Below are 22,455 nucleotides of genomic sequence, written 5' to 3' on the forward strand. Positions count from 1 at the left end.
AAGTATACATAAAAATATTTTAGAAAAAGAAAACCGGACACCTTCCTCTGCCCCACAAAACACGTCCCACCAATATCAGTCTCTGCAGCCACAGTAGGTGCTGTAATTCTCAGGTAATTTGACTTTAACCCCAAAGGTGTACTCTTCCCTTGTCTACTGAGACAGATAAATGCCAACAACAAAGTAGTTGCTCAGCATATCGCCTCTGCAGCTGTTTCTTGGCCAAGTAATTATTGACCAAGTAAATGGGACAGTGGCAGCCTGGAGCTGGTGGCAGCAGCCAAGCACAGTGCTATTATGGGACAGCAGTAAGACCAGCTCAGGATCCAACAGATCCTGGGGTGGCTTTGCTTTTACCACTCCCCACCTCCAGAGCAATGTGTTTTGAAGCGCACCCAGCACTCCTGAGTGTTTGGCAGATGGGAAAGGGACACGGGTAGCGCCGTGGGTTAAACCACAGAGCCTAGGACTTGCCTATCAGAAGGTTGGCGGTTTGAATCCCCACGACAGGGTGAGCTCCCGTTGCTCGGTCCCTGCTCCTGCCAACCTAGCAGTTCAAAAGCACGTCAAATTGCAAGTAGATCAATAGGTACCACTCCGGCGGGAAGGTAAACGGCGTTTCCGTGCGCTGCTCTGGTTCGCCAGAAGCGGCTTAGTCATGCTGGCCACATGACCCGGAAGCTGTACGCCGGCTCCTTCGGCCAGTAAAACGAGATGAGCGCCGCAACCCCAGAGTTGGCCACGACTGGACCTAATGGTCAGGGGTCCCTTTAACTTTACCTTTATGGGATGTGCCACTTATTTGCACCACTCTGTCAAGGACAGATTAAAGGACTCGGTCATTAGTGCAACGAAGAATCAGAGTTTTTGCAGATCAGAAAGCAAAGGAGAAATGCATATGAATGTGGGGTGTATGAATGGCTAATGACAAGATGTGTAAGCTTGCTACAAGCAAATCAGAATGATTATTCAGTAACGACCGGGATATATTTTAACCTCTGCATCAGCTTTGTGTGTGCGAATAAGAGCAATCGCTCCATAAGCTGGCCGCCTGGAAGATCCATCTGTTTCTCCCCCCTCCCTGCAGGGAAATTATTCCAGGAGCTCCCAGCCCCACTTCTGGGACAAATTAAATTGGAACGGAAAAATTCTCACACTGAGAGAAGGCTCAGAATAAAGTGTTCAGGTTAAATAAACTGACACAATGTTCCTGCTTTGTGCCAGTTGCTCCAGTTACAGAGTTTGCCCTTTCTCTGAAGGAAAAGTGGGTTGTTAAAACCAAGGGAGCCAGAAATTTTGAAGTGAGAAGTTGGAGCGTCCCTTTCCATTTAATTCATATCAATATCGGAACACTGTCTTTCAGAGCTAACCCTCCCGAGGGGAGCTCGCATCACACTAAAACAAAAATAAAATCCCATAAAATCCATTGCAAATCACGGTCTGTACTTGAACAGCGACACAGCAGCCATTGAAACCAATACAGAGCACTGGATATGCTAATCAAAAGCAGCTTGAAATAGAACAATTGTTTTATTGGCAATTTGTTAATTATTTTATATGGTTTATGTTGTGATTGTGATGTTCTGTTGTGCTATTGTTATTTATCGTTTGTAAGCCACTTTGTGAACTCGTGTGAGTGGAAAGCGGCACAGAAATATAGTAAAAGAAAATGAAATGGAATGAAACATTAGAATAAAGGTAAAAGGTAAAGGATTCCTGGACGGTTGAGCCCAGCCAAAGGCAACTATGGGGTTGCGGCGCTCATCTCACTTTCAGGCCAAGGGAGCTGGCGTTTGTCCAGAGACAGCTTTCCAGGTCATGTGACCAGCATGACTAAACCACTTCAGGCGCCACGGGACACCCTGATGGAAGCCAGAGCACACAGAAATACTGTTTACCTTCCCGCTGCAGTGGTACCTATTTATCTACTTCCACTGCCATGCTTTCGAACTGCTAGGTGATGTTTTATTGTGTTTTTAATATCCTGTTGGAAGCCGCCCAGAGTGGCTGGGGAGGCCTGGCCAGATGGGTGGGGTATAAGTAATAAATTATTATTAATAATATTATTTTTATTAGGTTGGCAGCAGCTAAGACAGAGCAACGGGATTAGAATAATGGAGCAGTCAAGGCCACGTGGGGTGGCTGTGTGTCATTCCCCTAGATATGCCGATATATATTTTGCATCCTTAGGGTGTTTCCTGATGGTCTGCGTCCTTTCAAAGTATGTTGGTTAGACTGGTCCATTATCCTGCAACAGTTTAGTACAGTTCCATGTAGATTCCTTGAAAAGGAGACAATGACTGCTCCCTACATTAAACGAGGGGCGCTCTTTGCGTGGTCGCGCGCAGCCCCCTGAACCCTATGCAGCACCATTAGCACAGGCTTGGCTTTGCCTTCCCCAGGTGGGATACCTGGAGGTCTCTGCCTACTTCAGCCAGTTGCCCAATCCAGCCTGGTGAGGAGTTGCCAAGGTGATCAGGCCAGGTAGGGGGAGGGACCACCTGCCCACACAATAGGGGGAGGATCTTACCTGGGAATTGTCAGTTGGCTCCAGAGCTTCTCCCACCCTACCCACCCTCAGTTAAGACTTCTTTTGCAGGTTAACCTTTTCTCCACAGGTACGCGGGCGCTGCTACGTCAAGGTCGCTGTTGAAGGGCCGGAAAGGAATTCTCCTGCATTGGCAGGTTTGCCTATCCCGTAGCAAAACGTCACAACTTTGGCGGTATCAGGCCTTGGGTGGAATCCTTTAGTCTGTCTTCCCTAAGGGGGGGCATGCAGCTGTGACCCATGCCCCCTCCTCTTTGGGGCGGCGATCCCAGGGTTCCCCGTTAAAGGAGTTGATTGAGGGGAGGCTTTGGCCGTACGCCTAGAGGTCGTCATTGCTCTCCCCTGCAATGGCGGCGTAATGGGGGCGGCCATCTCTGCTTGAACATATGTTCTCCAGAGCCAGCCCATCCCCTCCACACACACACTGGATAACCGTGATGTTCCCCAGATCCCCGGCGGGGGACCAGGAGGGATAAACGCCCAATGCCTGAGCCAAGGTCTACCCACATCTGAAACATAATAAAGTTGTGGCCAGTTTTAATCCCATAGCACGTTGTCTTGAGTCATTATTCCACATGGGGGCCGCCCAGGGTTGGGTGACTCCGCCTGTCCATGCAAATGCCACTAGATGCCTCTGAATACCAGTTGCTTGGAATTAGAAGTGGGGAGAGATTGTTGTTGCCCTCAAGGGGAATCTCATCGTCATCTGGTTGGCCACCAGGAGATCAAGATGACACACCAGATGAAGCTTCAGCCTGACCCGGCAAGGCTCTTCATAGGCTCTTAAGCTCACTTCATTGCAGAACTTAGAATGTGAGAATAAACTACTGCCTGTGAAAGCTTAAAACCAGTGTTTCCCAAACTTAGTTCTCCAGCTGTTTGCGGCCTACAATTCCCATCATCCCTGACCACTGGCCTTCCTAGCAAGGGATGATGGGAATTGTAGTCTGAAAACAGCTGATGACCCAAGCTTGGGAAACACTGGCTCAAGCAGTCATTTTCATGATTTGTGTAAGGTTGTTAGAATAAAGTTTAAGAACTCTGGATCTAAAAAGTTTAGTGGTGTTGCCTTCGTTGTAAAATAAATAAATAAAAAAACCACCGTCCTGCCCTCCCTGTCCTTTGCCATTTGCCATGCTCGGTGGGTGAGGGGAATGTCATTGAGACAAAATTCAGGGTGCTTGATAATTGGTTTATCATCTCCTTAATGAGTAGCTTCTATTTAAAGACAAATAAGGCTGTATCTTACAGATATCTAGGGGACACACTGCAGAGACTGCCCTATTTCTGCTCCTGCTTTCAGACTGAATGCCACCAGGAAAATGGAAGGTATGTGCATCTTTCTATCTCTCCATCCATCTACCCTGTGTCTTGTACAGAGATGAGTTTTGACTATTATAGGGCTGCTCTTTCGCCTGTTCTGTGTTAAGCTGCTTATAATCCCTGGCTGGGGAAAAATAATCATTGCCATCTTATCCCTATCCATGCATGGAATTCATTTTGTTTTTGTTTTATAAATCTATCCATTGTGACACAATTTCACCTGGATGTTCAAACATCCATTTGATTTCTTTTTTCTATTACATTTCTCATTAAAATAGGCTCTCCCCCCCCCCATTTTATCACACATACTGACCCGCTCTCCTGCTGTCATTATACTTTAAAACCCAGCATCTATCTGTTCGCTGTGTAGTTCTCAAATGCTCATCAGTAAAATACGATTTTCCAGATTCGCATGTCTATAAATAATATCCAATTTGCTTACTTTTCCCTATGCCTCATTACCATTTCCCTCTCCTTCGTTATGACTACGGGACCTTATATATATAAGTGCATAAATATTTCAAATAGATTCTCATTTCCCAATGCAATTGAATCCCAAGGAAGCGGGAAGGATATGTCTTGTTCTCCTCCTGCCCTTAAAGTTCATAGTCAAGGCCGTCTTTAGCAGATGCAGCACCAGGGTGCAAATATCCGCCCAGCACCCCCCAAATTACCATGGATAGTTGGGGGACGAAGCTGCACACTGCCAGCTATGCCCCCCCCCCCGCAACTCTCCGCCATGCCGCTGTGGGAGAGCAATCCCTGCAGAGGCTTGGAAGGCAAGCTGCATGCCCGCCAGCCATATGGTTGATGGGGCGCAGCTGGCGGGCATGCGGGGAAGGGGGAAGCTGCTGGCAAAGCCGCTCAGCTCCCCCACTTGCTGGGACGCCCCTGAGAGGCCAGCACCCTGGCGCAATGCACCACTAATCCCTATGGGAAGGACGGCTCTGCTCATAGTTGCTCCTCCAAGCTGTGGCAACAGACAGGAGCTTAGGTTGCTTTATAAAAAAAAGATTGGGGGAATTCAGGGTGGTAAAGAAATCAGTGGCTACTAGCCATCGTGATGGCTTATACCTGGCTCCAGTATACCTGAAGGAGCGTCTCCACCCCCATCGTTTTGCCCGGACACTGAGGTCCAGTGCTGAGGGCCTTCTGGCGGTTCCCTCGCTACGTGATTTTTGCATTTTTGTATGTTTGCTTTGCTGCTGTTGTTCAGTTTTAAATCAATTGGTATTTGTTTTCTACGCATTGTGAGTAATTGTGATGGCTTATAGCATTAAAGATTTCATTCACTGATAGGGCTGGATTTAGGTTTGATGAGCTACTAAAGGTAATGGGGCCCTTTATATGTCCAGCTGTCCTTTGTCAACAACGAATTGTCACTGTTTTTGTGTGTTGAATATACAGTGGTACCTCGGGTTACAGACGCTTCAGATTACAGACACTTCAGGTTACAGATGCTTCAGGTTACAGGCTCCGCTAACCCAGAAATAGTACCTCGGGTTAAGAAATTTGCTTCAGGATGAGAACAGAAATCACGCGGCAGCAGCGGGAGGCCCCATTAGCTAAAGTGGTACCTCAGGTTACGAACAGTTTCAGGTTAAGAACGGACCTACGGAATGAATTCAGTTCTTAACCCGAGGTACCACTTTATGCTATATGGTAATCTATGGACCTAATAGGTATCTCAAGCCATTTGCACACACAAAAATATGTATTTTATCAAAGTAATTGTTGAACTGAAGTACAATTAAGAAGTATATTAATAGCGAAATACAATTAGGAAGAAGTATATTATAGTATAGTGAAATAATTATTAAGCTCTAACTTATTTTGGAAATGTACATCCAGTTTTTTCCCCTTTACATTTTTGGGGGCCCCCAAGAGAGTGGGGCCCTAAGCTACAGCTTGTTTAGCTTATACATAAATCCGGCACTGTTCATCAATACCAGTGACTGAACATAACAAGAGCCCTGCTGGATCCTATCTAGTCCAGCATTCAGTCCTCACAGATGCCTGAGGGAAACCCACAAGGAGGAACTGGGCACCAGGTTCCCCTCCTGAAATTTCCTGCAACTGGCATTCAGGCAAGGAGCATTGCCATGGAGATGGACCATAGACAGGCATCATGGCTGGGATCAATTGCCCCCATGTCTTGCTTAGAGCCAGTGTGGTGTAGTGGTTAAGAGTGGTGGACTCGTAATCTGGTGAACCGGGTTCGCTTCCCCGCTCCTCCACATGCAGCTGCTGGGTGACCCTGGGCCAGTCACACTTCTCTGAAGTCTCTCAGCCCCACTCACCTCACAGAGTGTTTGTTGTGGGGGAGGAAGGGAAAGGAGATTGTTAGCCGCTTTGTGACTCCTTCGGGTAGTGATAAAGCGGGATATCAAATCCAAACCCCTCCTCCTCCTCCTCCTCCTCCTCCTCCTCCTCCTCCTCCTCTTCCTCTTCTGGATTTTGTATCTGGTTAGCCACTGTGGGGAACAAGTTATTAGACTAGGCAGGCCTTTATTCTGACCCAGCAGTTTTCCTTATGCTCTTGTGTTAAACTGTAACAGCTCTTACTGCACCTGCCCTTTAGAAGCCTGGATCAGGGTGTGTGTGTGTGTGTGTGTGTGTGTGTGTGTGTGTGTGTGTGTGTTCCCCAAGACTGATATTGTTGATAAAATCATTGGCAGGATTATTGTAACACCCTGCAGTTTTATAAGAATATATATTTAAAGAAGATGGATAAATGAGCAAATTAACTTGGATATGTAGAAGCTATTAAAAAACAAATTTAAGGAACCCCAGAAAGAAGGGGGGTGGAAGTCAAGTTTTGAAATGTCAAAATGAATGTTAAAGTTAGTGAAATGTATAAAACTAGTGAGATGTATAAACTTGAAAAGTATAAATAAACAAAATATCAAAAAATAATAATAATTAATAATTCGTTTATTTGAAAAAAATATTTTGAAAACTGCAATATAATAAAACAACACCAACACCTGCTTTTGTTGAAACTCCACAGCTACAGGAAGTCTATAGACAAATAGTGCAGTATCAGAGATTCCTCTATGCACTGGGTTGTACCATCTAAAGTACGCACAACCGAACACACTCCCAGGAACGATGCATTGTACTGGACTATTTGTCTACAGGCTTCCAGCTGCTCTGGCGTTTCTACAAAATCAGTCTCAGGGGAAACCCGCCCCATGCAGGCGTCTAAAAGACAGATGCACTGAGGGGTGTTACAGTTTTCTGTGTGGTTTATCTTGAACACTATTGGTGTGAAATTGCAGGGTAAATGGAATTACTTTATGGGACCGACTGAAGGTTAACAACTGATCAAAAGAAAAAGGCTTTGTTTTGTTAGCCCAAAAATGGAAAACGAGCGAGGTCCCAACTAAAGAAGAATGGCAGCTTGTTGACAGAATATGCACAGCTCACAGACTTAACATATAGAATAAGCGAACAAGAAGAACATACTTTTAAAGAAGATTGGAATTTTTTTATTGAATTTATGGGAAATAATTGTGTACAGCTGAAAATGCTGGCAGCGTTAAGATAAATTCAGCAGTGTAAACAAGTTTTGATGGATGCAATAATGGAATACTGAATGGTATAGTTTTTGTAAAATATGCAGGGATTTATGATTTGTGATATGTAAAATGAACCATGGAAAGAGAAGAAGGGAAGTCATTGATATCTTAAGGATGTAAAATGAGTATTTTAAGTGGTAAAACAGAAAATTTAATTAAAAATTACAGTGGTACCTCGGGTTACATACGCTTCAGGTTACAGACTCTGCTAACCCAGAAATAGTGCTTCAGGTTAAGAACTTTGCTTCAGGATGAGAACAGAAATCGCACAGCAGTGGTGCGGCGGCAGCAGCGGAAGGCCCCATTAGCTAAAGTGGTACCTCAGGTTAAGAACAGTTTCAGGTTAAGAACAGACCTCCAGAATGAATTAAGTTCTTAACCCGAGGTACCACTATATATACGAAAAAAAGAAAAGAAAAAGGCTATAGGAAGCCGCTGTTCTGATAACAGAATAATAATTTGCGGTGTTGAGTTTGCTTTTCTTGTATTGTTGTTCTCATTTGCTGCACAATCACAGGTTTCATTATTGCTGAACACGGTTGAAGATTAGAAAATGGAGCCAGTAGAAACAGGAGGAATTGCCAACATTTGGGTAGGCAGCAACCAAAAGAGCATCACAGTTGATGACCAGCAGACCAACAGTGCGGACGTTCATTCTGTGACTGACACAACTACAACCCCCAGAAACACACCTACGCTTCAGAACACAGCTCCCATTGATGAAGACCTTGTTACCTCTGAAGCCACATTTGCCATAACATCCAAAAGCATCACCACAGCTCACCCTAGCCCAAAAACCATACATCAAAAGCACATCAGCCCAGCCTTTGAGAATGATACTGCTACTGTTGGCCGTAGGGGGAGAGACACTTTGGGGAGAAGCCACATCAGCATCGCGAAAGCAGCTCGTAGCAAGTCATCTCCTAGAGATGCATCTAGAGAAGTCTTAAGCTGGGAGTCCTCTTTCAAGTCCAAAGATGCCCCAGGAAATGCTAATTCCACAGCTTCTGAAGATGCCTTGAGTAAAGGATGTGTTATCAAGGCGAGCTGTGCTGAAAATAAGGCATCTGCAACTGAGGAGACCAGCACAGTTCTTGGAAAGATCTCCAAAACGGGTGACAATTTCTACAAAACTCCTAGAAATACCGCTATGGATGAAAGCAACAGGGACACTGCTGTCGATGTCACTCCTGGAATCAGCTGCACTCCGACAATTGCCCTAGGAGATATTTGCAACAGGAAGTCAGTTCCTGCTCCTGGAGATAGCAATAGCATCACTTCTGGAGAAAAGGCTACTGATAGCTCATTCTTTGGAGAGGTCTTCAATGCTGGAGGCACTGCAATTGCTGCCACTGTCTTTGGTGCCACTGTGGATACCAATGGCGCTCAAGTAACCTCAAGCCCTGAGGACTGTACCACTAAAGTGGGTGACATCACCAGTTTCTGTGCTGAGTTAACCAGTGGCACTAACCCTGTTTCTGACCCTGGAGACATTTCAGCCACCACTTTTAAAGAAACGTCCTTCTCTAGCCCTGAAAACGCCACTGTCTTCTCAGGGGGCGGCACTACCAATCTTTTCGGTGCGGAGAATTCAGTTGTCACTACAGCGTTTTCAGTTAGCTCCCAACCACCTTCAGCTGTTGTCTCTACAAACATCAGCCTGGCTCTTGATGGCAACAACACAACTTCTAGTCCTAGAGATAGTCATACCAATGGAAACAAAACAGGAACTGTGTCTAGAGAAGCCAACGTTTCCTCTAGTACTGCTACAACATCCAGAGAAACCCACAAAGCCTCCACAGATGGCAGTCTTAACACTTCTGGCAATATATCCACCCCTGTCCCTTTAGGGGCTGTCACAACAGACTCTGGAAATTCCGTCACCATTCTTAGTGAGAATGACACGTCCCTTGGGAGCATCACGACCACTTGTTTAGACACTGCCACCGTTAACGAGCCTTTTTTCATTCTCCCTGGAAACATGACCAATGTTGTCGGCATCATAGACACTACAACTGGTATGTTTAAAAACATGGCCACAATCCACGGAAATATACCAGCCGCTATTGTAGTAGAGACCATCACCATAGCCAACCCTTCCGAAGAAATTGCCACTGTGCCATCTTCTGGCGATGTCAGGGAGACACCCACTCCTAGAGAGGGAGCTAGCACCGAGTCTGAAAATTCAACCGTTACACCTAGCTCAATTCATGTCCGTGAGAATGCTAATGCTGCTGGATATATTGATATCAGAGATTGTGGAGATAACACAATCAGGGAAGACAGCGTTGCAACTGCTCCAGAAAATGCCAACCAAACCGAACTCTTAACTTCCTCTTTGAAGGGTGCCAACATCAGTTCCAGAGAGAACCTCGACACCTCTCTTAAAAAGACATGTCGAGATACCACCGCAATTGCTCCTTTCGTTGAAAGCACTCCCATTCCTGTTGCTACTAAAATGACAGCAACTCCAGGAAACACACTCACAAACATGGTTGGGAACATGGTCGCCATAAACCAGGGGTCCACCGTTGTCTCTGGAGATGCACTTAGCACCACCTCTGACGAGGACACCACCTTTAGACACAAGGACAGTAGTGATTGTCTTGGTGACAATCCCACCCCTGGGAATGACACCCCCACCATGTGCACAGAGGAAAGCTGTTTTCTTCATGATGATGCTATAACCACTGTCTCCAGCGAAACCTTTGCTGCATCCCAAGATACCACCTTGAATGTTCCTGGATCTGTTACTATCACCACTATCTCTCAGGACACCACTGGAACAGAACTTGGGAAACCCTCAGAAACTATAGCTGACAAAACCACTATAGCTTCTGGTAACATCACCACTACCCATGAGAAAACTGCCAGCACTGGTGTCATTATTCCTACAAATATTTACAGGAGTGAACCTGCCAGAGAGGCCACTACTAGAGACACAACCACCGCACTGGATGACCGGTGTGCTCCTGCTCTTCAGAGCACCGGTGTTGCAACTCCTGAAGAAGTCACCGTCCCAAGGACTTCTATGGCATCTAGAGAGGCAACTACGATTCATTTAGAGAATGTCAGTGCCACTGTGACCACCTCTACTGCTTCTGAGGACACCTCTATCACCTCTGCAGGTGCTACTCCCACCATTGGAAAAAATACTATAGACGTTGTTTCTGGAGATGTCTCTACTTCTACTCACAGTGCAGCACAGGACAGAAATCTGAATGCCAGTACTATTGCTGATGACAGCAAAGCCCCTTCAGATGCCACCATGGCTGTTTCTGAGGTTGCCACACCAAACCCTGGGTCTGCTGCTAACATTTCTTTGCTCTCAACAGAAGTAGAAAATGATGCTGCAGAAGACACTACCACCAAGGATACACCTGGTTCTTTGCTAATCAACACAACTAAGAGCAGAGACACCTCCACTGACACTCCAGAGGAGATGTGCTATGGAGACAGAGTTGATTCTGTATACAGTGAGACCACCACAATCAGGGGGCATATGCCTACCCCTAGTTTATCATTCTCAGCTGGAACTAGTATTCAAGAGGCCAACACAAGTCCAGGAGATACCACCCCTGCCTTTAGTTGCACCAGCAAAATTCCAGAGGGTGCACACCTTGCGGGGACAGTTAACTCTGTGCACAATGAGATGCTCCTTGCCCTTGAGCAGGCATCCTGTAGGAAAACAACCAGTAGTGGACGTGTCATTGCTGAAGCCACCACACAAAGTGAGAGGAACCTAACAGAAAATGCTGCTGGCTCCTCTGGAGACAACAAGATATGGTTTGATACTCCCATGTTGGTAGGAACTAAGAAAGGGACATCAGGCCCCAGTGTAACTAGCAGGACTTTTAAAATATCTGAAGTCACTACTACTTTTGAAGATGCCAGATGCACCACTGCTACCAGTGTTTTTTCTGTATTTGCTAATGAAGACAACACCACGGCAACGTCTGTAGGCACCAACTTCATTCCTACCACCAAATTCAAGGAACCTACTGCTACCAATGTCTCAGGAGATGTTTCTCAAACCACCATCCTTGGGGGAGATGCTATCACCACCACCACCACTACCATGGGAGCCACATCCACAGTTACCTCCCTTAGAGATACTGTCATGGCCACCCAGGCTTTTCCTGAAGATATTACCACTGTTTCTAGAAACATATCTACTAACATCCTTCAGGATACCCCAAAACTGGGAGAAATAGTTACCTCAGAGGATACTGCTGCTACTACTTCTCTCAGAGACGTCAGAATCCATTGTAATGTCCTTACTCGGGGGACAAGGTCTTCCGCAGACACTGACATTCTTGAAGAAACCTCTGCTCTAGCTAAGATTATTCCAAAAGATGATCTCAGCAGTGACCTTTCTGATTGCAGGACTATAGTTACAACAAATGTAAGCACTAGTACCAGCAATACCTTGAGTGATACTGTTTCTACTCCTGATAATGCTACTTCTGTGTTCAAGATCACTACTAGCTCTGATGGAATTCCAACTTCTAGGGATGTCCCAGCCACCACTGTAAGTGCCAGGATCCAGGATCAGACCATAATCACTGAGGCTTCCACTGTTGTCCCTGAGATAAGCTCCTTTGCTACAGGAGAAAATGTCACCACCACCACACAAACTGTCACTGGAGAGGCCACCATGGCTACTGTCCCACAAGGCACAGTCACCGGTAATGTCACCATCATCAATAATCCTGAAAATGCTGCCAATATAACAGTCAGGCCTAGAGATGCGGATGATGATGCTTCTAATCCATGGGACAGAACCACTTTGACCCTTGAAGCAATAGTCCCCACAGGGAAGACACCTTCCTTGGGTAATGCAATCAATGTGACCACACCTCTAAAAGAATCCAGTGCTCATCCACACAGCTTCTGTCCCACAGAGGCATTCAGCACTCCGGACAGCACCCTTTATGGCGACACCACTGGTCACCCAGGAGCAGTATTCATTCCAAGCCTGGAAACTATTTCCATACCAGGAGATACTTCTAAGATATCTGAGGCATGCATTGCCTTGGACAATTCCATCCTTCCCACCCAATTAGTTGATGGAACTGACCTGCCTGTTGCCACTGAAGACACTTCTACCCCTAGAGCCACTTCTGAAGACCTGAGCATCATCACTGTTGCCCCTGAAGCTACCACAGTTCCTGGATGGGCAAATGCCAATGAATATAGAGGGGCTATTGCTACCCCTGTCCCTGAGCGTACCTCCACCACATCAGATGTCATTGTCCTTTCTTCTGGAGATAGTACCACAGGCCTCTCTGGTAGCCAAGACACAATCACCACTGCCACACTCTCTGAGGATATCATCGCCACTGAAGATGCTGCTGAAGATGCCCTTGGATACAACACTTCTGACACCATTGCTCCAACAGCCACTGCAATTGGAGACATTCACCCCACCACTGAGACTGCTTCTGGAAAGGTCGCCAGCACAATCAGAGGCAGCCCGGAAAAAAGAGGTGCTTTTACAAAGATCTCCAGACCTATTCTTGAAAACACCAGCACCAAGTATGAAGCTTCTAGTCCTAACCCTGGAAGCCACTATGGGAAGACACCAACATCTGACACTTTATCTATGCCTATGACTAATTTGGCCCCCAAAGATACCTTTGGCAGTGATTTCTCCAAATTTGTCATTCATACAGGTGAAACGGCAACTGATAAAATTCCTGATAGTAGTGCAAATGTCGCCAACAAAGCCTCTAGTGGAAACTCTACCTCTACCACTGGAGGTAATAGTTCTTTCTCTGAAAGCATCACCACCTCTGAAGGGCCAGCTACTTCCAGGCAGATCAGCATGGCAGCTATTCTTGAAGACAATGAAATACAGAAAGATACCTCTGGGGCAAGCGGTTCCCTTGAAGAGACACCTGTCACTGAGGTGCTTTCCGTCTCTGAAATGAACCTTACTTGTAGAGAAGACACCAACATCACTCCTGAAACTACACTTACAGAAGATCCCATATTGTTCCCTATTGTTGCTGCCATCACTCTAAGCAGTGGAACAATCCTTTCCCATAGTGAGACTACATCTCTAGGGAAATCTACAGACCTAAGCTTGAGTACCACCTCTTCAGCAGATTCCATCGCCAGGACTTCCACCAACCCAAGAGATGATGCCCATATTTTCCCCAGGGTAATATCTGTCCCCTCCTCTGGAGGCACTGGGAAAGAAAGCTCAACTTTTGGGACCACTCTTGGAACTGCTGAGGCTCAAACTTCTAAAGCTACTCCTCCTCCTGAGGAGAGTCTCGTCCCTGGTGACACAAGTGTTTCTGAAGATACCAGTACTAGTGTTTCTGAAGATACCAGTACTAGGGCAGCCACATTTGACACTGGAAAGGCCTCCACATCTGGTGCTAACAGTGTATTGGAAAAACACTCCAGTTCCGAAGCAGTATATACCACTACCATCAGCAGTGCATCTTTCCCTGGGATTATTGACTCCACACCTTGTGACAGTGATAGACCTGATGAGACACTTCCTTCTGGGAAAGTCACCGCCATTGATGTCTATGGTAAGATACCCAGTTCCAGAACTACCACTTCTCCTAGAGAGGCTTTGGTATTTCAAGACAAAGCTACCAGTGCTTCAAGACACCCAAACACCCCTGAAAATATCAGAAATGCACCTGAAAACTCAATGGCCGAAGTCAGCATTCCTGTCTCTGGAAGCAACAGTGCTGCTCTAGATGATCTCGTGACCACCATGCTTGACAAGTCCAATGACACCCACACTAGAGAGTCTGCTACCATCGAAGGGGCCCAGGTTATCAGTTACAGAAAAAGACCCACTCTAAAACTGAGAGAAGCTGATACTAGCACACTTACAGGCATTGCAATGGTTCCAGGAGGGTCTTCCACCATCCCTCCAGCAGAAGCAACCACCGTCACATCTGGAAAGACCATGGACAACAGTTCAGAGAGCCCTATGTCCATAGAACAGAACAGTGCGACTGTCTCTGGGGACCCCTCAGCTGCCCCAGGATTGGTCCTCAATGCCAACATCGGAGAGACTAATATTGCTATAACTGGAAAGACCACGGATCCCACCACTAGATCCATGGATCCAGGTGTGACTCTAGCTATTAGTTTGGGAGAGGTGCCTGATGCCGCCACATCTGGAGAAAGTGTTGACACTACTGCAGAAACGCACGGACACAACTTGGCTGCTCCGGAAGTCTCTCTTATTGACACCCCAAGAGGAGTTGCCAAACCTGGAAATGCCACTGAAGCCACCCAAAGGGAGACCCCCACGGCCATATGTGAAAGCACCACAGTTATTCACAGGAAAATATTGCCTGCAGTCCCTGGGAAGGCCCCCACCACTGCCACCTCTGGAGAATTCCCTTCCACCGTTCTTGGTGAGATTCCACCTGCTGTCTCTGAAGATGCTGCCATGGACTCTAAAGGGAGCCCTCCTGCTGCACCTACAGAGAACGCTCCTGTTGCTGCCCCTACCTGCAAAAAGGCTCCTGTGGTTGCCCCCAGAGGGGTTACCTCTGCTTCCCAAGGAAAATCCAGCATTACCAAGCCAGGTAAGCCAGATACAATCTGGGTTTTGTGAATGCTAGCTAAATATCATTTTATTTATTAATTGATATACCACGAAATGACAAAATAAACTTCTAAGCCATGGGTAGGCAAACTAAGGCCCAGGGCCCGGATCCAGCCCAATCGCCTTCTAAATCCAGCCCATGGATGGTCCGGGAATCAGCGTGTTTTTACATGAGTAGAATGTGTCCTTTTATTTAAAATGCATCTCTGGGTTATTTGTGGGGCATAGGAATTTGTTCATTCCCCCCCCCCAAAAAAAAATATAGTCTGCCCCCAAGGTCTGAGGGACAGTAGGCTGGCCCCCTGCTGAAAAAGCTTGCTGACCCCTGTTGTAAGCAGTTTGCAAAATATTTAAAAAAAACCCACAAGTTGCATGAACTTTAAAATAAAAACATCCATAATTAAACTATTTGTTGATTTAATGTCCTTATTTTGGAATATGGAAGGGAAGTCAGCCTTTTGGGTAACCAGGCCTGCAATTGCTTAGGCATAGCTCAGTTGGTAGAGCACGAGACTCTTAATCCCGGGGTTGTGGGTTCAAGCCCCATGTTGGGCAAAAGATCCCTGCGTTGCAATGGGCTGGGCTAGATGACTCTCATGGTCCCTTCCAACTCTATGATTCTAAGACCTTAAAATAGCCACCGCAGGTCCCTCAGCACTGACATCACACATGTCTGGGTGAGGGACACAGCTCCGTCCCCTAAGAAACTTGTGTACAATATTGCACCCAGCTGTCCATTTGTCTTTGGGATTGTCATATGTGGTTGGGCAACCATTGTGAAATCTTAGCCCCTGGTTTTCATAATGGAAAGCAGGCCTTTTGAAAGAGGCATAGGCATGGGAGCTATGAGTTCACTCCTGGCACATCCTTCCAGCCCAGTTTTTGTGTGTGCTTGATTGAGATGCCAGAAATCAACCTTCCTGTTTTAATTAATGGACCACCTCTTTCCATGTGAACCTACCCTGAGATCATCTTCTGAGGCCCTTCTTCGTGTGCCTCCTCCTCGAGAGGTCTGGAGGGTGGCAACACAAGAACAAGGCCTTCTCTTCAGTGGCTCCCCATCTGTGGAACGCTCTCCCCAGGGAAGTTCACCTGGCGCCTTCATTATACACCTTTAGGTGCCAGGCAAAAACATTCCGTTTTAACCAGGCCTTTGGTTGACCTGATGGACATCCTATACCCTTTTTAAATGTGGATCTTTTTTGGGGGGGTGTTATTGGGATGCGGGTGGCGCTGTGGGTTAAACCACAGAGCCTAGGACTTGCCGATCAGAAGTTTGGCGGTTCAAATCCCCGTGATGGGGTGAGCTCCCGTTGCTCAGTCCTTGCTCCTGCCAACCTAGCAGTTTGAAAGCACGTCAAACTGCAAGTAGATCAATAGGTACCGCTCTGGCGGAAAGGTAAACAGCGTTTCCGTGCACTGCTCTGGTTCGTCAGAAGCGGCTTAGTCATGCTGGCCACATGACCCGGAAGCTGTACACCGGCTCCCTCGGCCAGTAAAGCGAGATGAGCACTGCAACCCCAAAGTCGTCCGCAACTGGACCTAACAGTCAGGGGTCCCTTTACCTTTACCTTTATTTTGTCGGACTCCATCTAACCCTAGGCAAAGGGTTAGGCTAGCAACTGTCCAGCAACGGGAACTTCCAGCATAGTGGTAGAAATGACTTACCCAACACACCCCTATGGCTGGCTTCTGCATAGAATCATAGAATCTTGGAAGGGACCCAAGGGTCATCTAGTCCAACCCCCTGCAATTCAGGAATCTCAACTAAAGCATCCATGACAGATGGCCACCCAACCTCTGCTTAAAAACCTCCAAGGAAGAAGAGTCCACCACCTCTCATGGGAGTCTGTTCCACTGCCTAACAGATCTTACCATCAGAAAGTTTTTTTTCAAATGTTTAGTCGGAATCTCCTTTCTTGTAACTTGAAGCCATGGGTTCGAGTCCTACCCTCCAGAGCAGGAGAGAACAAGCTTGCTCCATCCTACATCATGGGACAGCCCTTAAGATATTGGAAGATGGTTATCCTATCTCCTCTCAGTCTCCTCTTTTCCAGGCTAAACATACTCCTTCAAGCGTTCCCCGTAAGGCTTAGTTTCCAGATCATCTTGGTTGCCCTCCTCTGCACACGTTCCCGCTTGTCAACATCCTTCTTAAATTGTGGTGCCCAGAATTGGACACAGTATTTCAGGTGTGGTCTGACCAAGGCAGAATAGAATAGTACTATGACTTCCCTTGATCTGGACACCAGACTTCTGTTGATGCAGCCTAGAATCGCATAAGCCCTTTTTTTGCTGCTGCATCACACTGTTAACCCATGTTAAACTTGTGGTCCACCAAGACCACAGGGTAAGTAAACAGCACTCTGCACATGACCAGCGTCTCATTGACTCATGTGATCCAAGACTGTACCAAGGCATTGAAAACAATTTCCACTGACCACAAAGGGCAAGCATAAGCTCCAGATGAAGCAGCAGCAAGCCAGATGAAATGAAAGCAGCTCATCCTTTCTCTCCTTGCTTCCTGCAGTGACCCTTCTGCCATATTGGCCCACGCTGCTCATCGGCATGCTGGTCATCCTGGTATTGGCTGTTGGATTTTGCATGGTAAGGAAGACGGGCACTTCACACACACATATCCCACCATGGACATTGTCAGATATACCCTTATTGGGTGTGCAGGTGTTAAAACAGAAAGAGGGCATTTGTTTGTTTGTTTAATTTTAATAATAATATTTTAGATTAGAGGAGATGGGCAGGGTGGGGGTAGGGGTGGCAATTGTCTTGTTATTTTAAAAAGGCTTAGGTGTTTTCTAAGCCTGGGAATAATGGATTCTGCCTACTTCCAAGATGAAAAAGCACGACAAATTTAAATTTATGGATATTTTTCGGTTTAGAAAAGGACCAAAACAGTGGGGATTTTTTCCCCACTTTTAAAAAAACAAAACCCTAATTAGCTGGGGGGTGGAGAAAGAAAACCGGCACTTCTAGAGAAAACTGCATGAACTTTAAAAGGCAAGTAGAAGGATTTTTTAAAAAAACAATATATGGAGGTTTTCTATATTAAAGATTTTTTAAGGGAGGGACAGAATTTTGCCCAAAGGACAATGAGGAATTCAAAGAGGAGAGGAGAGTTATGCATGCCAGATGTTTTAATGCACCTTTCCCAAAATCAGAAAGAGGATGTTTTTTTGAGCCAGGGCTTGAGGGTCCTTTTCTTTGACTTGCATGTTATTATTGCCCTGAACATATATCAGTGATTCATTCATTCACTCTCTCTCTCTCTCCTAGGTCATCTATTATGCAACATTCTTCATCCTGGTCACCTACTCAACATTGTAATTGAACATGTTCCCCTGAACCCATTTTGAAATGAGAGTATTATCAAAATTTCGATGGTCTGGTGCTGATAGGCAGCCTGAGAATGGGTGGTTGTGGCTGATATTGGAGAGGGAAGCGGGGGATAAAGGCAGCCCTCTTGAGGAAAATCAATGGATCGTAGAGAAGGTTTTGATCACGAATGGCACTATCTGGTTCTGCACAAGTGAATTCATTTATAAATCAGTGTTGCTTTTATAATGCTAGCGCAAAGCCATCAGGTTTCAAAATGGGAGGGCTGTCTGCCTATAACTTCCCAAATGGAAATCTGAGTTTTATAGAATCATAGAATCAGAGTTCAAAGGGACTGCATGTCATCTAGTCCACCACCACCACCCCCGCAACGCAGGAATCTTTTGCCCAGCGTGGCACTTGAACCCCCTGCGAAAAGCCTGTTGTCACCAGGTTAAGGAGACTGATTACTTCAACTTATCAAACTCCCCCGATGCTTCTGCCTTCCTTACTGTAGTAATCTGACCACCGTGGTGTTAACGGTAGAATCTATTATGGTTACAGACTGCCTCAAGGTTCCAGCATGGAAAATGAATTTATTCCCACTGCTTTTTGCGTGTAGTGCTGTATATAAGGAAACCATTACGATTGTAACTAATGCCTTATCTCGGTGGGGAGGGGTGTTATGTACTGAAGTTCTCACCCTGGGGCAGCAGGGGGATACTGTAGATAGTTCAGGTCCACATATGCAAATAAGAGGTCGAAAGTGACGTTCAGTGATTGGATAGTTACAGAAAATGGTTACTGTTGCGTTCTAGTGGCGCTCTATATAAGCAGGCTGGCTGAACCCTTCAGTTCAGTTCTGTTCTGGCCTGTGAATAAACAAGAGCTGTTTGAAGAATAGCTGTGTTGTCTGATATGTTCACCCACAACTTAACACTTTTCACTTTCTGTCTGGTGTTGTTCCAGAAACAAAACCTTGCAAACCTGCAAATAAAATTAGTAGGTGTTTCATATCTAAAAGAAACGGCATACGAAACTAACTCTTCCCAGTGAGGTGGCTGCTGAATATTGGCTGTCCCATGTAGTGTATATTCTTGTTGCCAAGAGCCTGCTAAAATAGTGAACAGTAGAGTATGGTTACCATATTTTTTTTCCAATGAATCCAGGGACACTTTTATTTTTTTTTGAAGCTGAGTAGCAACAGGGAGTCAGCAGTGGGGATGGTGAGGCAAAAGACCCTGGACCCAAGCACACGTGCATATTGTATAAAGATGCAAAGCCCTTCTTTCGCACCCTGTGAAACATAACTGTGCAGAGTTTTTAAAAAACTGGGCAATGGTGCGCCGCCTGCCCGTGACTCCCAAGCCTCCTCCGATCTGTCAAAACAAAGGGGGAAGGGGCAGGAGATCTGTCTCCGGTTCTCCTTCACCAGTGGCAGCGGCAGCAAGCAGCTCCTGAAGCCAGCCAGAGCCAGCTGCGCTACCAGGCTGGCTCCGGGCTGCTGAAGCTGCCACTGCCACATTTCCCGGGGACAGATTTGCAAATCTGGGGACATTCCGGGGATGGAATTTGTCCGGGGACAGATTTGCAAATCTGGGGACCGTCCCCGGGATCTGGGGATGGTCTGGTAACCCTATAGTAGAGGATGGTACAGTGGTCTCATCTGACTCCAGGCAGCCGAGTCGCGATTGCTTACTGGTGCCAGGGAGGTCAGTACAGTACAGTGCAGATGCACTGGCAGAGGCAGCCCAGCACACCTAACAATATGTTTGCACCGCGCCAAACTCCCTACCAACCTGTCTCTCCTCCTCTTGCAAAGCAGCAGCAACCCAGCGGTATCTGAGGCATCCGTGATCAGCAATGTATCCATGTTGCCATTTGCCAGTTACCCCACTCCAAAGACAGACGGCATTTAGCGCGGTTGCCAAACTACAGGTTAAGAGAAACGCACACCTGCGAGGTGTTCAAACGGCCTTTTCTAGGGAAGTATGCTGGCAGGTGCATTTTGTGGGATTCCTAGCTGTTTTACCTTCTGCCCCCCCCCAAGCTGCCCGCATGTTTGGTACGCTTATAGTTCAGCGCTGTTATATCGATGCTTTAAAAAACAAAACAAAACCCTTAACCATTGCCCAGCAGAAGGAGCAGAAAATATAACACGTCTTAAGAGCTCATCCAGACTTCCTTTGGCACAACTCTTTCAGACACAGATCTGCGCTTTCCAGGTCTGTCCCAAGCGTGTGTGTTTTTAATCCCTCTGCTTTATTTCTTTATTTTAATTTATATAGAGCAGAGTAAACACTGCTCTAAAGAGAACATGCTGATATGTTTAGACTAAGCTCATAAAGTTTTCTTGAGAATAGAATAGAATAGAATAGTATATTAAAAGAAATAATGTAGCGATACATGATTTGCAGTGTAAATAAGAACTTGAATGAAAAAATGATGAGCACTGGTGGAGGGAAGTCATAAAGGTGTATTATCATCCACCTATTTCATGTACTTCTTTCTTACCTTAACTTTTCTTTTGTTTTTCTTCTTATCCTTTTGTTGTTGTTGTTCTTTTTTTGTTGTTATTATGTTATTATGGTTGTAAGTGTATGTGTATGAATGTCAGTGTGAATGTCTAATCAATTAAAATAAATAATTTTAAAAATAATAATTTATTTATTGATACATATTCCAAGATATACGAAAATACATACCCATTGCAAAGTATCTTTTTATAATATACTGAGATAAAACAGCTACTTTAGTCTATAAGAGAACAAAGTCAGGAGGGAGAAAAGACAAGGAAAGGAAAAACCTAAAGAAAGAGAAAGCGAGAAAAAAGGAAAAAAATAAAGAAGAAAAATAAAGAGCTTCTGGTTCTCTATCCTGCAGCTACATAAGATATTCATTCCTTAAGATCCAACCATTCTATCTATAAACCAGTATTTTCCATCTTTGTGCATATAGCAGTCTTGCCACTGTACTGGAAACTGCTCAGACAAGGACATGGAAAACGTGTCATGAAAGGAAGTCTGGATGAGCACCTCAGTGAAACGACTTCAGCTCCTCAATGCCCAGTTCCAAATGGAGAAATCACATTGCTCTTCTGTCCTCTGGCAAAGAAGTACCGTATTGGCCCGAATATAAGCCGCACCTTTAAAATTGGAGTGGGGAGGAGATAAGAAGAAAAACACCCGAATATAAGCCACTCCATTCCTCGCTGCTTCTGGCTGCACACGGGGTGGGGTCGGGGAGGAGAGAGACTGCTGCTTTGCCCCCAGCCTTTCCCCTTCCTCGCTTTCTCCCTTCCCGGCCTTGGGGGAGAGGATGGAGGACTACGCGCAAGGTGGGTGGCCGCTTTGCCGTGCTCCTGGCACTGTTTGCCCTGAGCTCCTGGCTGCATATACCGCAAGGTCGCGAATATAACCCGCACTTTAAATTTTCATGGTCGGAATTTGGGGGGAAAGCGAGGCTTATATTTAGGCCAATACGGTAACCTTTTCTCTGAGGTTTTGTTTCACTTGATCAATTGCCTGCTGGCCTTGAGTGGCTTTGTAGCTTCTCCAGCCATCAGACTTGTGCTGGCGAGTTGTTGTTTAGTCGTTTAGCTGTGTCCGACTCTTCGTGGCCCCATGGACCAGAGCACGCCAGGCCCTCCTGTCTTCCACTGCCTCCAGCAGTTTGGTCAAACTCATGCTGGTAACTTCGAGAACACTATCCAACCATCTTGTCCTCTGTCATCCCCTTCTCCTTGTGCCCTCAATCTTTCCCAGCATCAGGGTCTTTTCCAGGGAGTCTTCTCTTCTCATGAGGTGGCCAAAGTATTGTAGCTGGCGAGTATGTGATCACAATTACCAGCCACCATGGATATGGCTGAACTTAGCGATCTCTGTGTCTCTGTGGCAGGATAGAAACAGTTTGCCCTCTCAAAATAGCCAGGAAAGGAGAGGAAAATCTGGTTGGCTGGTTTTGCCAGTGGAACCTTTGAAAAGGTGAGCAGTTGCTGTAAGGAGAGAACTGATGCTGTCCTAAGATGTATCACTGCTCACCTGCCTGCCTCCGTCCTGTTCAACTTGTATATTTATAATTAAACA

At 46.1% G+C, this 22,455-nt stretch overlaps 1 protein-coding gene across 1 annotated transcript; it reads left to right on the plus strand.

The window, feature by feature from the left end:
* Positions 1 to 13,780: 13,780 nt before the first annotated feature.
* On the plus strand, positions 13,781 to 18,500 carry LOC310701806 (uncharacterized protein). The gene is made up of 3 exons (XM_083493205.1): positions 13,781 to 15,020; positions 17,571 to 17,647; positions 18,332 to 18,500. Exons 1-3 carry the CDS (start codon positions 14,126 to 14,128, stop codon positions 18,380 to 18,382), a joined length of 1,023 nt encoding a protein of 340 aa, XP_083349331.1. The 5' UTR covers positions 13,781 to 14,125; the 3' UTR covers positions 18,383 to 18,500.
* Positions 18,501 to 22,455: the final 3,955 nt, after the last annotated feature.

The sequence above is a fragment of the Podarcis liolepis genome, assembly GCF_965112155.1.
Source record: "Podarcis liolepis genome assembly, chromosome: 2".
In the NCBI taxonomy this organism is placed as follows: Eukaryota; Metazoa; Chordata; class Lepidosauria; order Squamata; family Lacertidae; genus Podarcis; species Podarcis liolepis.